At 52.0% G+C, this 14,188-nt stretch overlaps 1 protein-coding gene and 1 pseudogene across 1 annotated transcript in view; one reads left to right on the forward strand and one right to left on the reverse strand.

The window, feature by feature from the left end:
- Tsc2 (TSC complex subunit 2) overlaps positions 1-14,188 on the reverse strand; it is a 38,761-nt gene that overhangs the window by 10,943 nt on the left and 13,630 nt on the right. Inside the window, exons 12-25 of the mRNA XM_051168368.1 lie at positions 13,805-13,942; positions 13,219-13,322; positions 12,848-12,929; positions 11,378-11,533; positions 10,830-10,946; positions 6,342-6,464; positions 5,614-5,720; positions 5,267-5,417; positions 4,129-4,251; positions 3,181-3,315; positions 1,812-2,001; positions 953-1,046; positions 695-797; positions 454-548 (exon numbers count right to left, since the gene is read on the reverse strand). Of these exons, the coding sequence (XP_051024325.1) occupies positions 454-548; positions 695-797; positions 953-1,046; positions 1,812-2,001; positions 3,181-3,315; positions 4,129-4,251; positions 5,267-5,417; positions 5,614-5,720; positions 6,342-6,464; positions 10,830-10,946; positions 11,378-11,533; positions 12,848-12,929; positions 13,219-13,322; positions 13,805-13,942 (1,718 nt within the window). The remainder of the gene's footprint in view (positions 1-453; positions 549-694; positions 798-952; positions 1,047-1,811; positions 2,002-3,180; positions 3,316-4,128; positions 4,252-5,266; positions 5,418-5,613; positions 5,721-6,341; positions 6,465-10,829; positions 10,947-11,377; positions 11,534-12,847; positions 12,930-13,218; positions 13,323-13,804; positions 13,943-14,188) is intronic.
- Positions 9,305-9,434, forward strand: LOC127208787 (thymosin beta-10-like; annotated as a pseudogene).

The raw sequence follows: 14,188 nt of genomic DNA on the forward strand, positions 1-14,188 counted from the left end.
ACAAGCAGCTGTGGTGGTGAAGAGTGAGCTCTGGAGGAAGAGGGGCTCTGGCTGGCAGCTGCGCTAAGTGGACACCGTGGGACCACGGAGCTGCGTCTAGGCTCTCCCTGGCCAGTGCAAGTCACAGCTGCCGTGCTACATTCGTTTGCTTCTCCTCCAGCGCAGTGAGGCCCAGCCCTGAACATCTCCATCTCCAACACAACAACCTGTAATCCTGGCCCAGAGAAGCCAAGACGCTGGCACACGGGCTCCACGGGGCTGGAGGCTGGAAGCCAGCCTAGCAAGTGGGTGGTACTAGCAACTTTTGCAGGTCCTGCTCAAGGGCATCTTAGCCTCAGGCCACCGTGCACGATGGCACCCCCTTACTCCCAGTCCCATGTTCACTGGCCTAGAGTTCACTAAGCACAAGTCCAGGGTCCCACCCCACTTGAACCAGGCATAGTCCCAGCAGACCTTTTGGGCCTCTCATTAAGACTGGTGCTCCGTGCTCTGAAACTGTCCTTCTCAGGGGTATCATCAAAAGACAGGAGGACATTGGAACGCAGACCCTGGAATAGGTGTAGAGACGTAAGCTATGAGGGGGACCATGGGAGAGCACCTCAGGTTGGGCCCAGTGAGCCAGCTCAGCAGAGCCAGCTCCTGAGTGTCAGAGCCTCAACCAGTTGCCACCTCCATCCATGACCCCTTGGCTAACCTTAGTGATATAAGGAACAAAATCCTTCCGGAAGGGCAGTCGGCACCTAATGAACCACATAGCTATGACATGATGGGCCAGGCACACGATGTACTGATTGAACCTGGTGGGAGAACAGACGGAAGCTCTGGTCTCCCTCTTGGCATAAGGGAAACCATCACGGGGCTCAGGGGACTCTTGAGCTTGGAGCCCAGCTTGACTCCAAGAGGCTGGGACTGGGCCCTGGCTGAGAAGGGAACCTAGGGCAACCAGACTTACTTGGAGGGGTTGGTGTATGGCAGGGAGATGGCAAACACACTTGCATATTGCTCTGCAGCGAAGTTTCTGTAGAGGTGGGGCAACCTCGCCAGAGCTGAGACAGGAGAACAGCCATTAGGGGCGCCCAGGCCAGCCAACAGGGACCACACCTGCAGGGCCTGATACCAACATCCTACGCTTGATTTCTAAAATCCAGGGCAGCTACCCATAGCCACCTAAACATAACCTTCCAGATCCAGGCCTCAGCTCTCCATCCCAGGCACAAGCAACCTATGGTGTTCTTGGACCAAATCTAGCCCACGGCCTGCAGCTATACGATCCAGCCACTGCAAAGCCTTTGAGCATTTTTACAAGGTAGTAAGCAAAACAAACTTTATGTGGCCCACACAGTATGAACTTTCCACTCGGCCCCTCCCACCAAGCGCTGACTGGGCTGTCTTGTGTCTCGAGGTCTAAGTTTGCTGTTCTAGATACAAGGTAGAGAAAAGGCCCTGGGCTTCTGGATGTCAAAGGAGGGACAAAGCAGGCAAACCAAGTTATCTACGGGCAGAAAGGAGGCTGAAAAACAGGTGGTCTGGGTTGGGGGCAGAGGCTAAGGATGGCAGGTAGGCTTATGAGCAGATAGGAAAGCAATGGACTGTCTTAGACCAGAGAGCAAAGCACCAGGGAAGCTGGGAGGAGGAAGGCCAAGGCCCTGGGCAGCAGAAGTGCCAAGATCCAGGTTCTCCAGGGAGGCCAACCTGTATGCCATCAGGAAGGACAAGAAGTCACAGAGTGCTGTGCACAGGCACAGGCCTGAGTTTAAGGGTCCATCCCACAGAAACATGTGTACAGGTCATGCAGGCAGAACTAGACTCACTAGACAGGAACTCCAGGAGGGGGATGGCCATGCTGGCTGTGGCAGAAATGTGTGTCAGCTTCACGACCAGGACAGGCAGTGCCTTGATGATGATGTCGGGCATCTCCACACTGCAGATGGCCAAGGCCACCACGCACTGGCTGGCACAGCGGTAGATAAGGCCTTGCTCCAAGCAGTAAACCATCTCACGCTAAGGGAAGAAAGATCCAAGATATAATGGGTCTGCTTAGAAACGCCCCTCAGCTGGGCATGGTGGTGCACAACTTTGATCCCAGCATTTGGGAGGCAGAGGTAGGCTGATCGCTGTGAGTTCAAAGCCAGCCTGTGAGTCTACAAAGTGAGTCCAGGATAACCAAGGCTACATGAAGAAATCCTGTCTCAAAAAAGAAAAATTAAAAGAAAGAAAAAGAGAAAAAAGAAAGAAAAAGAAATGCCCCTCAATGCCTAAGCGAGCCAACCCTCACAGATGATAGATACCCCACCCTATGGCCCATATGATGAAACTAGGTGTCCTAGGCTCATAACCCCCATCATTCTCGGCCTTCCAAAGAACTGGCCTTGAGGGGAGCCACCAAGTGAGGTAGCAATCCCTCCTGGGTAGTACCATCTATGAAGACAACAGCAAAATGGCAGTTCAGGCCACAGACAGGCTCACTGCCCCAGAATACTTCTGCTTTCCTGAAGCTAACCCTCGGAAACATTTTGGATTCAGAGAGCCTCCATGACCTTTTGACCCAGCTTCAACAGGCGCCCTTCGGCATACTGCCAGAGGAGGTTATGCGCAGCGGTATTTCATTCAAGCCAGGTCTGTGATGGAGCCTCACCATCAGTTCCCAACTGTGCTGCAGTCAGGAACCTGTGCTCAGGGAAAAGACAGGCCTGAGCTGAGCCCTGGTCCCTCTGCTGGCTGCCAGGACTGTGAGCAGGCTCCTGACCCCACCAAAAGCTCCATTTTGTCATGGAGACATAGTAGAATACGCAGGCGATACAGGGGGACTGTTGAGAGCAGCACAGCACAGGAACGAGCCCTGCTGTGAAGTGACAGCCAGGGATCCTGACCAATCTACCACACCTCTTAAAGCTGGTCTGGTCACAGTCCCCAAGCCTAGCAGGAAGAGTTTGAGGAGCAAGTCTGAGAGGGGGAGGTCCTTCCGAGGGGAGGATGGCAAAGGGCACAGCCACGCCTACAAAGCCCAGAGCCTGTAGAGCCTCCAAGCGCTGCACGTGCCCGGGATTCAGCTGCTCAGTCCCTGGCTGGCTGGCAGGCAGTGGCCAGCAGCATGGAAGAAAGCCAGCTGGCCTCAGGCTGGCCCAGCAGCCAGCTCGTAGAGTGCCCCTTTGTCCCACAGCCCCTCTTCCCACTTCTTACCTGTCTGGTCTTGTCCAAATAGTTGTGGTAAGATATTAATGCTGTCAGCACAGGAACCACAGCCAAGTGCAAGTCAGTTCTTGAAAAGCCTTCTGGGGTACCTCGGAGCCGCTCGAGGGTCTTTGGGACTGAAAGCTGCCATAAGACACTACGCTAAAACCTCTGCTCCACAGCAGGATTCCTCGTGTGTGTGTGTGTGTGTGTGTGTGTGTGTGTGTGTGCGTGTGCGTGTGCGCACGCGCGCACACACTAGGGAAGCCCAGGAGGTGCCTTCCGGGCAGAGGTCCTGTAACAGTGCAGCAAAGGTCTAACAAGGACAGTCACAGGTGCTCTGCTCCAGGACAGAGGCTGGGCGTGCACATTCAATAACAGCTATGCGATGCTCTCAGTGAAAATGGCCCCCACAGACTCGGGAGTGGCACTACTGGAGGTGTGGCCTGGTTGGAGGAAGGGTGACATTGCAGGGTAGGCCTAGAGGCTCACTTTCTTTTCTTGCCGCCTGCAGATCCAGACACAGAACTCTCAGCTAGCTCTCCAGCACTGTGTGCCCGTGTGCCACCATGCTTCCTGACAGGATGGCAATGAACTAAACCTCTAACCTGTAAGCCAGCCCCAGTGAAATGCTTTCCTTTAGAAGCACTGCCGTGGCCTTGGCTTTTGTCCCTTCCCAGCAACGAGCCCCTAGCTAAGACGCTGTCCTTGACTAGGGACCGGACCGGCAACACACACACATCTGGAATGCGGTGGGAGGAGATGAGAGCCCTGGGACATTTTTGGCTTTATAGCCTCTGTTAGCCCCAGGAGCTCATTCTGCAGGACACAGGATCCCAGCTGGGTAGTGTAAGTATCTGTGAGGATCATCCTATATTCTAGAGGAGAAAGCCTACTGCGAAGGCCCACCACAAGTGACACAACAGGAGCTAGCCCAGGGGCTGTGGCAGGCATTACCATGGAGCAGAGGGCAGAAGACAGCTGGTCGACATTGCAGGGGGAGGTGAAAATGAGGACCTTGTAGCGCAGAGACTCCGGCAGCTTGCTGAGCACCAGCTTCAGAACCTTCCAGTCGGTCTCCTGGAAGCAGGCTTGGGTTAGAGCGGCAGGGCACGGGGCTTTCTACATCTTGTTAACAGAAGGCTCCACCAGTACTTGAAGCTGGGTGCTGCCACACAGCTACAAGGCTTCTGATTTCTGCTCCTTTGCCCACAGAGTATTGACTTAGCCTTGACCTCAGACCCTGTACTAGTAGCCACTGCTCAAAGTACCTTGGACAGTGGTGGCTCCCATTCAGAGGCCAGGCTGAGTGAAGACCCAGCAGAAAGCCAATGCCTCCTCCATCTTCTTACTACAACTTAGAACTTCCCCAGACCTAGCCCTGTCCTCCCTCACCTGCCCAGTGAAGGCCCAGTGACTGACTCACTACCTACCTTGTACACTAGCTAAGCTTCTACAACAATGACACTGTGGCAGAAGAAAAGCTGAATCATGGCTGAGGGTGGAAGGGGCACACAACAGTCCACAGGCTGACTGATGGCCGAGGGACACAGCCACAGGGAGGACATGAGTCATGGCTCTTCGACTTCTGCCTGGTTACATCTCCATCAAGGATAGCCCACTCCCAGAGCCAAATCATAAGCAGCCCTGAAAACCACCGACACTCGGTGACAGGGGTACTCCTAAGAGACAACATGCCAGCTGCAGCATCTCCAGGGACTCTGGGCCTCCCACTCCCCCTGGTGCCCCCCACTACCTCACTGTGCTATCTCTTGCCTGGCACCTGTAGCACCTCCCTCTGCACACAACCACACCACTCACTTCCAGGCTTTGCTGACTCCTGCCTCTGGAACCTTCCCTACTTTTCAGGCCTGGCCTCAGCTTACCTGGTAGACAACCCTAAGACATGACTGCCAACTTGTGCCCTCCCCATGAGGTGCACACTGATCTAGAGTTACTGCACATAGCTAAGTCCTGTTGCAAAGCGTTGCTCATACAAAGATGAAAAATTAGGTTTGTTTCAAGAATTTGATACACATAGGGTAAAGAAAGCTCAGTCTTCCCTAAAAGAGCCGGAGGAGTGGGCCCATCTCACCTGCTTCAAACACTGCAACAGGACACGGAAGAGCAGAGAATAGGGTAGGTGGCCGAGCCGCACAGCGGGGCCTGTAGGCACAGGGCTAGGTGGCCCAGTTGGAGGTGAAAGGGGCCCGCTGGCCTTCTTCTCAGAGGCCCTGTCCAGTTCCCTGTGGAAGCAGATGGGACAATCAACTGAGGCAGTACCACACTGTGCAAGTTAGAACAGACATGGCCCCTCCTGACCCCAGCTTGCTATTTGCATCCCCTCAGGACAGTTCCTCTTACATGAAACAACCCTAAGTGGGGCAGACAGCACCCAGTTTCATCCACCCTGGAGCATGAGAGAGGCACTGCCACACATACATGCAGTCACAGAGGCAGTAAGGGCTGAATCTCACAACCCCATCCTTGTTGGGCAGGCCCAGGCGATGCAACGAATCAGCCCGCAGAAGCAGCAGGAAGTCAAAGGCCTGCCAGGGAACAAAATGTCATTCCATCAGGCCAGGTAGAGAAATCCTACACATTTAGCACCCTAAAGACAACTGAAGCCTGAATTGTAAGAGGGTATCCTACACAGACTTCTCCCCAGTAGCTATCTGGTTTCCAGGCAGCACATTCACATCCCTACAGTGATAGCGAGGCTGGGACCCTTGAACAACAGCTTACCCACTGAGCCTGGGAGTCTTCAGAGCTTCCTTCTTAGTCACTTCTACTCAGCAGAAGCATCAGTGACAATGAACAGCAGTTGCCTAGCCCTGCCCTCCCCTCTCCCGACCAGCTCCATCCAAGGGAGCCCAAGCCACAGGTTACTGGGAGAGTCTTCAGCACCAGGAGCACTGGGGCTATATGCTAGTCCTAGAGGCCAATGTGCCTCTATCCTGGACAACTGTGTGATTTCAGAGTGGGGACCCACAGAGGTACAAGGAGTACAGGCCAAGGAAAGGCAAGGTCCTTGGCAAAACAGGCCCAGCAGATGCCGAGGAGGAAAGTATTTGCCCAGGACGCTCCCCAGACCACCTACTGCCTCTCTAAACTGTTGTACCACATCCACCCAGCCCAAGGCAACATGCTGGGTCCCCAAGAGGTCTCACCTGCAGCCGGATGCTGCTGGCAATGGGCAGGGAGTAGCCGTGCTTGTAGTGGAGCTGGATGTGGCTGATGAGCATCTCATACACCCGAGTGGCGTGGCTGGCAGGCAAAGTATATAGCTTGGTCTGCAGAGACAGAGTGCACCACTCCTATGACAGCAGCCAGGGAGATGGCACGCCTGACCCAGGGAGAGGAAATAGCATCACTTCTCCAAAGATGGTCCAGCAGCAGCTGCCATGCTTCCCTCTATACCCTTCAGTCAAGGAGCCATGGGCATCAGGCAGCAAGTCAGGAAGCACACCCAGCGGGTGCAGCACAGCAGTGGCCTACTCCTTATGTGCCATGAAGGGGTTTTAGTCCTCCAAGACCAAGTGAGGCCAACTAGGACAGCCTGGGAGGGGGAGGGGCAAATATGCTGCAAGAGTCCTCATCCCGCTTTGAGTAGCCCTCCTCCCAATCCCATACCATCCCACCAAGGCTCCAGCCCTCTCTAGCCCGCAACAGGCAAACCCAGGAGAAAGGCCTTCCTCGGGGCTGCCAGTAGCCCTGGGGAGCCTGACAGGCCTTCACAGTCTCTGGGCCTTGGAGGTGAGCAGTAGGCACTGATAAACTCATTACTACTAATTTTGGCTGTTTGGCTTTGGTTTGGATTTCAATTGTTTTGTTTTCCTGGCTGGCCTGGAATTCTCTGTATTCTATGGCCTTGAATTCACAGAGATCCACCTGTCTCTTCCTCCAGAGTGTTGGGATTAAAGGTGTGTGCCACATTCAACTCTCTACTGTTCTTTTAAAGACAACTGACATAACTATTTTCCCCAGTCTCTGAACATACCATCCAAAGTCCTGCCCTGGATGACCTGAGGTACAAATCTAACACCACACCCATGATGGACAATTTGGGAAAGGACACACAGGGCCACAGGCAGCTGCTGCTGGCAGAGAATCTAACCTTTCTGTGAGAGTCTACATGTTGAGCCAGGTGGAGCCATGTCATTCACATTGTAAGGAAATGACCAGGACTAGACTTTGGCTCCAATGGAACACAGCTCAGCCTAGAGCCAGGAACTTGGTCTCACAGCTAGACTTCCAAGATAGAGCAAGAAACACCTTAAGAATCTCCCCTCCCACTTTGCCCAAACCATGAGGCACACAGTAACTACTCCTTTCCAACAGAGTAGGGAGGCAAGGAGCACCATGCTCTGACGGATGAAACCCCAAGGCAGTCCTAGAACCACTGAGCTCTCCTTGTGTCACTGACAGTCTGCATGCCAGCTGGGTGTGGTGGGCCGTCCTGATCTACACAGCAAGACCCTGCTTCAAAAGCCAGGTGTGGTGGGGCACATCTTTAATCCCAACACTTGGGAGGCAGGCAGGTGGATCTCTGTGAGTTTGAGGTCAACCTGGTCTACACAGTGAGTTCCAGGGAAGCCAGGGCTATACAGAGACCTTGTCACTCAAAAAAAAAAAAAAAAAAAAAAAAAAGAAAGAAAGAAAGAAAGAAAAAGAAGAAGAAGAAGAAAAGAAAGAAAGCTGTTGACTTCATAGCTAAAGGCATGCCACCAGCTGATGACCTAACTTTGCTTCCTGGAATACACAGAGTGAAAGGAAAAAAAATCAACTCCTATAAGTTATCTGTCCTCTGACACCCACATAAATGGCACATATGTGTATGTGTGAACACAGGCACATAAAATAAATATAATTTTTCCAAACTGAAAAGCCAAAACACTGTGTCAGGCCCATACTAGTAATCCTAGCACCTAAGAAGGAAAGGTGGCCAGCCTTGGCTACAAAACAAGGTTCAGAACAACCTGGGATACACAGTGAGACCCTGTATCAACATAATACATTAAAAGTATAAACAAATCTGCATGATAGGAGGTAGTAGACATCTGTATTCCTAGCAACTAGGGAAGCGGAGGCTGGAGGCTCATGAACTCGAAGTCAGTGTTGGCAAGGTAACGAGAGTTCCTTTCAACAAGAGAAAACACAAACACCAAAACCTAGAAATGATCTGGCTATGGAGCACTGTACGTACCCTGATGGTGACGTCAGAACTCACATGAGGCTAGCCACTGTGGGGAAGGGAGCAGCCTGAGTGCAAAACAGTCTGGCAAGCTGACTACGACAGTGCAGACCTACACCAGCACTTGGGAAATGGAAGCAAGAGCGTCAGGAGTTCAAGACCAGTCTAGCTATATGGATCCTATCTTTAAAAGGGGTTGGGGGTGGAGGCAGAGTGGGAAAGTACTTCTTACACTAGTATAAGACCAGCATTTGGCCCCTACCCAGATCCAGCCAATGGAGAGTGGGGTCTGACTTTCACACGAACTCTGGTGCCCCATATTTGACCATGTCCCCTGGATGGGGAGACCTGGTGGCACTCAGAGGAAGGAGAGCAGACTACCAAGAAGAGACTTGATACCCTATGAGCATATACAGGGGGAGGAGGTCCCCCTCAGTCACAGACATAGGAAGGGAGTAAGGGGGAAATGGGAGGGAGGGAGGAATGGGAGGATACAAGGGATGGGATAACAATTGAGATGTAATATGAATAAATTAATAAAATATATTAAAAAAAAAAAAGACCAGCATTTGGATCCCCACAACCCACACATGGCAGACTGTGGTAGCGTACATCTGTACTCCATGCTCCCTTGGGGAGACTGAGGCAGAGGCAGCAGACTCCCTGTAAGCACCTGGGCCAGCTAGCCTGGAGTAGTCAGTGGCAAACAAGAGAGTCTCTCAGATAAGGTGGACAGCGAGGACTGACACCTAACATTGCTCTCTAAGCTCAAAGTACAGATGTGGCAAGACTGTGTCTATACTCACACGAACACACGCATGCACACGCATGCAAAAGAACACACTTTAAAAAACCCAAAAACCGGTCTCTTGCTGCAGCAGCGCGAGTGGGAGCACCTGGAGCACGAGCTTGGAGCGAGACTTCACGGGTTGCAAGAAAATGGCAGACAAGCCGGACATGGGGGAAATCGTCAGCTTTGATAAGGCCAAGCTGAAAAAAACCGAGACGCAGGAGAACACCCTGCCGACCAGAGACCATTGAACAGGAAAAGAGGAGTGAAATTTCCTAAAAGCCTAGGAGGATTTCCCCACCCCACCCCACCCCATCATCTCCAAGACCCCCTCGTGATGCAGAGGAAGAGCCACCTGCAAGATGGACGCAAGCCAGAAGCTGCACTGTGAACCCGGGCACTCCGCGCCAATGCCATCGGCCTGCGGGTCTCTGAAGCGGGAACCCCCTACTATAATCGGACAGCCAAATTTCACCGGTTTGCCCTGGGATATTATAGAAATTTCTTTGTATAATTGATGAAAATAAAACACACCTCGTGGCCAAAAAAAACAAAAAACCTGTGTTAGGTGCTCAGATGTTAAACACAGACCTATTATATGACTCAGCAATTCCTCCTAGGTATACACACTGGAAAAAGGAAAAGTGTCCACATGACACTATACAACAATGGCAAAGGAACCAGAGAGGAGAACAACCTGTGCCATCAACAGACTAGAAAAGGCTAAACAAGCCAAGCATGGTGGCGCGCGCCTTCCATTCCAGCACTCAGGAAGCCAGAGAGAGGCAGAAGCAGGAGGATCTCTGTGAGTGTGAGGCCAGCCTGGTCTACAAAGCGAGCCCAGGACAGCCAGGGCTATTACACAGAGACCCTACCTAGAAAAAAGAAAGAAAGAAAAAAGAAAGGAAGGAAATAAGTTTTCAAAGTGTGTTACTGTGATTAAAATACTTGAAATTAAAAAAATTAAAGGTGGTCGGGTGTTGTGGCATACACCTATAATAGCACTCAGGAGGCAGAAGCAGGCAGATCTCTGTGAGTTCAAGGCCAGCCTGGTCCATATAAAGTGGGTCCAGGACAGTCAAGGTTACATAGGAAAACCCTGTCTCTAAAAATCAAGGAAAAAGTCAGGTGTGGTGATACACACCTTTATCCCAGCATTCCGGAGGCAGAGGCAGGTGGATCGCTGTGAGTTCGAGGCCAGCCTGGTCTACAAAGTGAGTCCAGGACAGACAAAGCTAACACAGAGAGACCTTGTCTTGAAAAAATATATATTATTATAGGGATAGCTACACAGCCTTGTAAACAGTTGTAACCAATGAGCTATTCTTGTAAATGGACGGAATTGTATGATGTGTGACATAATGCCAATAAAGTTCTCCCAACATTAAAATAGCTACAGGACAAGAATGGTCTTCTCCTCAGCAGCCGCAGCAGGAACAAGTGCTGACAGGAAGGCAGACGTAGCTCTGGGCAGCCCGGACTGAACACAGCAGCTCACCCACTGCACACTGCGGCCTCTCACAGCTTAGTCACATCTTCATACTGCTGCCCATTTTTAGCACCCAATCCCTGTAAACCTGTCAGAGCTGGGTCTTCCAGGAGATGCATCTTTTTAAAGAAGCTTCCAGCAAGAGTGGACAAAAACTAGTCTTCTCATCCTTCCAGAACACCCACCTGAAGGATGACCAGGAGCCCCAAGACTGCAGTCTTCACGTCCTCCAGTGAAGCTGAGTACGCAGCCACATCCCTTTCTTCCAGCTCCGGGGGTGGAGAAAGGGACCGTGCCATCACCTTCCAAAAGACCAGCGTGTGAGGTGCACACTCAGAGCTCCCAGGATTACCCACACACCTAACTCCACCACAAACACTTTCCCTGTACTTCTCAGGAGAAAAGATACATTTTTACACAAGTGACTATTCACCAACTACATTTCAAAACTAAAAGGACAAAGTGGCTATGCTGGAAGGTCATGGGCGACAGCCTGTATCCCAGCTCTGTGCTATTCTCCAGATGTCCAGCCTAGATCCCTGAGAGTAACAAAATACCTATTTGCAAGGTACTGGCCAAGCACCAACGTGGCTCAACATGACCTATTGACACCACACACCTCTGCTGCAAGGGGTGCCCTGCCCACAGAGACAACCAGTCACAGTGGTAAGAATGGGGCAGAGTCCAAGGGATGCTCTGTCCACATCAGCCCAGACCTCCACATGGCTCTCACTTTTTCAATGATGTCCAGCAGACTGTTGAAGTGGTGGGTGTGGCAACCCTCTGCCAGGTCCACCAGCAGCTGGGTAGCCAGTTTTCGGACCTGGTGGTCTTTATCCTCGGGGATGTGGGAGAGCTGTGAGATGACCACCGAGTTAATCAGCTCCTCCTGCATTGAGCACAAGTTGGAGAAGGTGAGTTCCAGTCCCACAGTGGGCAGGGGGCACATTTCAGTGACACTGTGACTCTCTCAAGACAGACCCAAGGCAGCTACGGTGTCATACAAGACTGCAGAACAGCTTGGATGATGAAGGACATTTCCTGTAGCCTTTGTGAGACCCAGGGTTCCATCTCCAACATACGCAAAGAAGCCTCCACAGTGGACAGCCATGTATCAGTGTTGAGTGTGAGTGTGTGTGTTGGGCAAAGGGAAACCCTGACATCAAAGAAAGTGCTGTATCAAGGACATTGGTTTTCTTGTTTGTTTGTATTTTATTTTATTTTATTTTTTGAGACAGGGTCTCACTGTGTAGCCTTGGCTATCCTGGACTTGCTTTGTAGACCAGGCTGGCTTCGAACTCACAGCGATCCGCCTGCATCTGCCTCTCAAGTGCTGGGATTAAGGGCATGCGCCACTACTGCCCGGCTGTTTGTATTTTATAACAAGGGCACTGCAACAAGAGCTTTCACAGAACTGGTAAAAGGTAACAGGAAGAGAGCAGATAAAAACCAGCTCTGGTAAGAGAACAGAGAATCCAGAGGGCCTTCCTAAAGGGCACTCCGCCCCACCTGAGGGAGGATGGAGGGGACTGTAGTAGAGACAAGCAGAGGACAGGTAATATGTGGCACAGAAACCCTGAGAGGGGAGAGAAGGAGAAACTGAGAAAGCTGGGCAGTCAGGCTGTCTAAGGGGCATACAAAAGGAGAAAGATCTGCCTGAGGTGCAAAAAAGGTCACTCAAAATGTTAAGCACTAACCGTGCTCCCCAAAGCAAGAATACCACAGAATGAAGGAAAGGAGGGAGGGAGGGAGAGGAAGGCACCACAAGAAGACAACCTAGTCGGGCCTGGGGCAGCCTGCAGCCAGTAATGGGGCCAAGGGAGATGGACAGAGATGATTACAGAAACAACCACCACCCACCAGACTGTTGGGCAGGGTGCAAGGATGGCCAGCGGCAGAGCACCCGCCTAACAGGTGTGGGACCCAGGGTCCTTCCCCAGAACAACACACAGGGAAGAAGCAGACTTCTGAAATCAAACTAGGTTTTTCAGAAGCTCCTGGGTTCTGAGTGGGCTCAGGCCAGAGCTCCACAGGGCAGCCTCCAGGCCCAGCACAGGCCTGACCAGGATGTCACAAACAGACTATGGAGTACACTGGGAGGGGGAAGGCCAGCGAAAGCATGCCACAAAGGGAAGCCATTAGGACCCCACGCAGACCCCAGCTCCAGCACGAACACACCCAGCCTTTAGGCCTGAATACATACCTCATAGAACTGCCTGTTGATGAGCAGCACGAAGGACAGCACGTCTAGCACCTTGATGCGCACGGCACTCCGGCACTCGTTCCTGGGGGAGGAACAGGCCCGCTGCAGCTGGCTAGGAACACCTGCACCCCCAGCACATGTGCACTGGGCTCAGACACAGTGGGCAGAGCCACAGAGTCTCAACATTGGACTACCCTCCTGGAATCCATTGAGAACCAGACCAAGACCACCTAAAAGGGCTGCCTTTTGAGATGCCATCTTGTGGACCATCATGTGGGCCAGAGGATGCTCACAGAGCAGAGAGGAAAGCCTGAACTCCTTCAGGTCTTGGACAGGCCCCTGGAGTCAAGGGATCACAGTGGCTCCACTACCTGAAGAACCTCTCCATCAACAACTGCAAGTTCTGGATCCAGCCATCCTTGGCTGGGTGGATGGACTGGGCTCTGTAGGATATCAAGTTCAAGAGAGAAGATTCCTGTCAAAGGAAAACAATTCTAGGGTCAGTGAGCCATTTGCCCTTCTGCAGGTGCTGCCACTCTGCTATGAGGCTGCTGACCCAGGAGAACCCAGTTTGCTCAGAGATTAGCTGCCTTGAAGCCCGGGGAAGAATGAGCAAGAACAAATGTCTCCTACAAGTGAGAAATCCGTGCCAAACCCGTTGAATAGCATGGCAGGAAGCAGATACTGCTGGCAAAATGACTGCTGCCCCTGGGAGAAATGGTCTCTGCAGAACCAGCCCAGAACCTTCCTCCACACAGGTGGGAGGAAATTGATGTTAGGCTGGCACAAAGCTCTTTAACAAACCCACACACGCCTGCCAGCTGATGCCTGCCAGGCTTCCTGTTGGGGAACGGATCTGGAAACACAGGTGCCTGCCTGTCCATCTTTACTTGACAATCAGGGACCACCGCTCCACGGGAACCACTCCCCACAGCCCCAGCAGAATGGGGTCCTCACAGGCCTCTGGTCTGCATAGCTCTCCACCAGTTCGTAGTATCTTTCTTGTGAGCCATGGAACTCGTTCTGGTCACACAGCTCCTCCACAGTGGTCAGCAGGTCATGGACAATGGTCTTGAGCTCTGGGCTGTCCAGGTTCTGTAGTACCAAGTACACCATATAAACCAATTTCCTTTACCCTCTGAACACAACTTGAGAGGAGCTACTTACAAACACACCCACATACTACACACAACACCCACACAACCATCCCACCACACGCACACACACTTTAGCTAGGCCATCTGAGAGAAATATGGAAAGCAATGTTATGACCCATTTCTTTTACAGGAATGGAGGCTGAACCTATGAAAACTAGTCTAGAAGAGAGAGCAAACAGGAGAT

The sequence above is a fragment of the Acomys russatus genome, chromosome 25, assembly GCF_903995435.1.
Source record: "Acomys russatus chromosome 25, mAcoRus1.1, whole genome shotgun sequence".
In the NCBI taxonomy this organism is placed as follows: domain Eukaryota; kingdom Metazoa; phylum Chordata; class Mammalia; order Rodentia; family Muridae; genus Acomys; species Acomys russatus.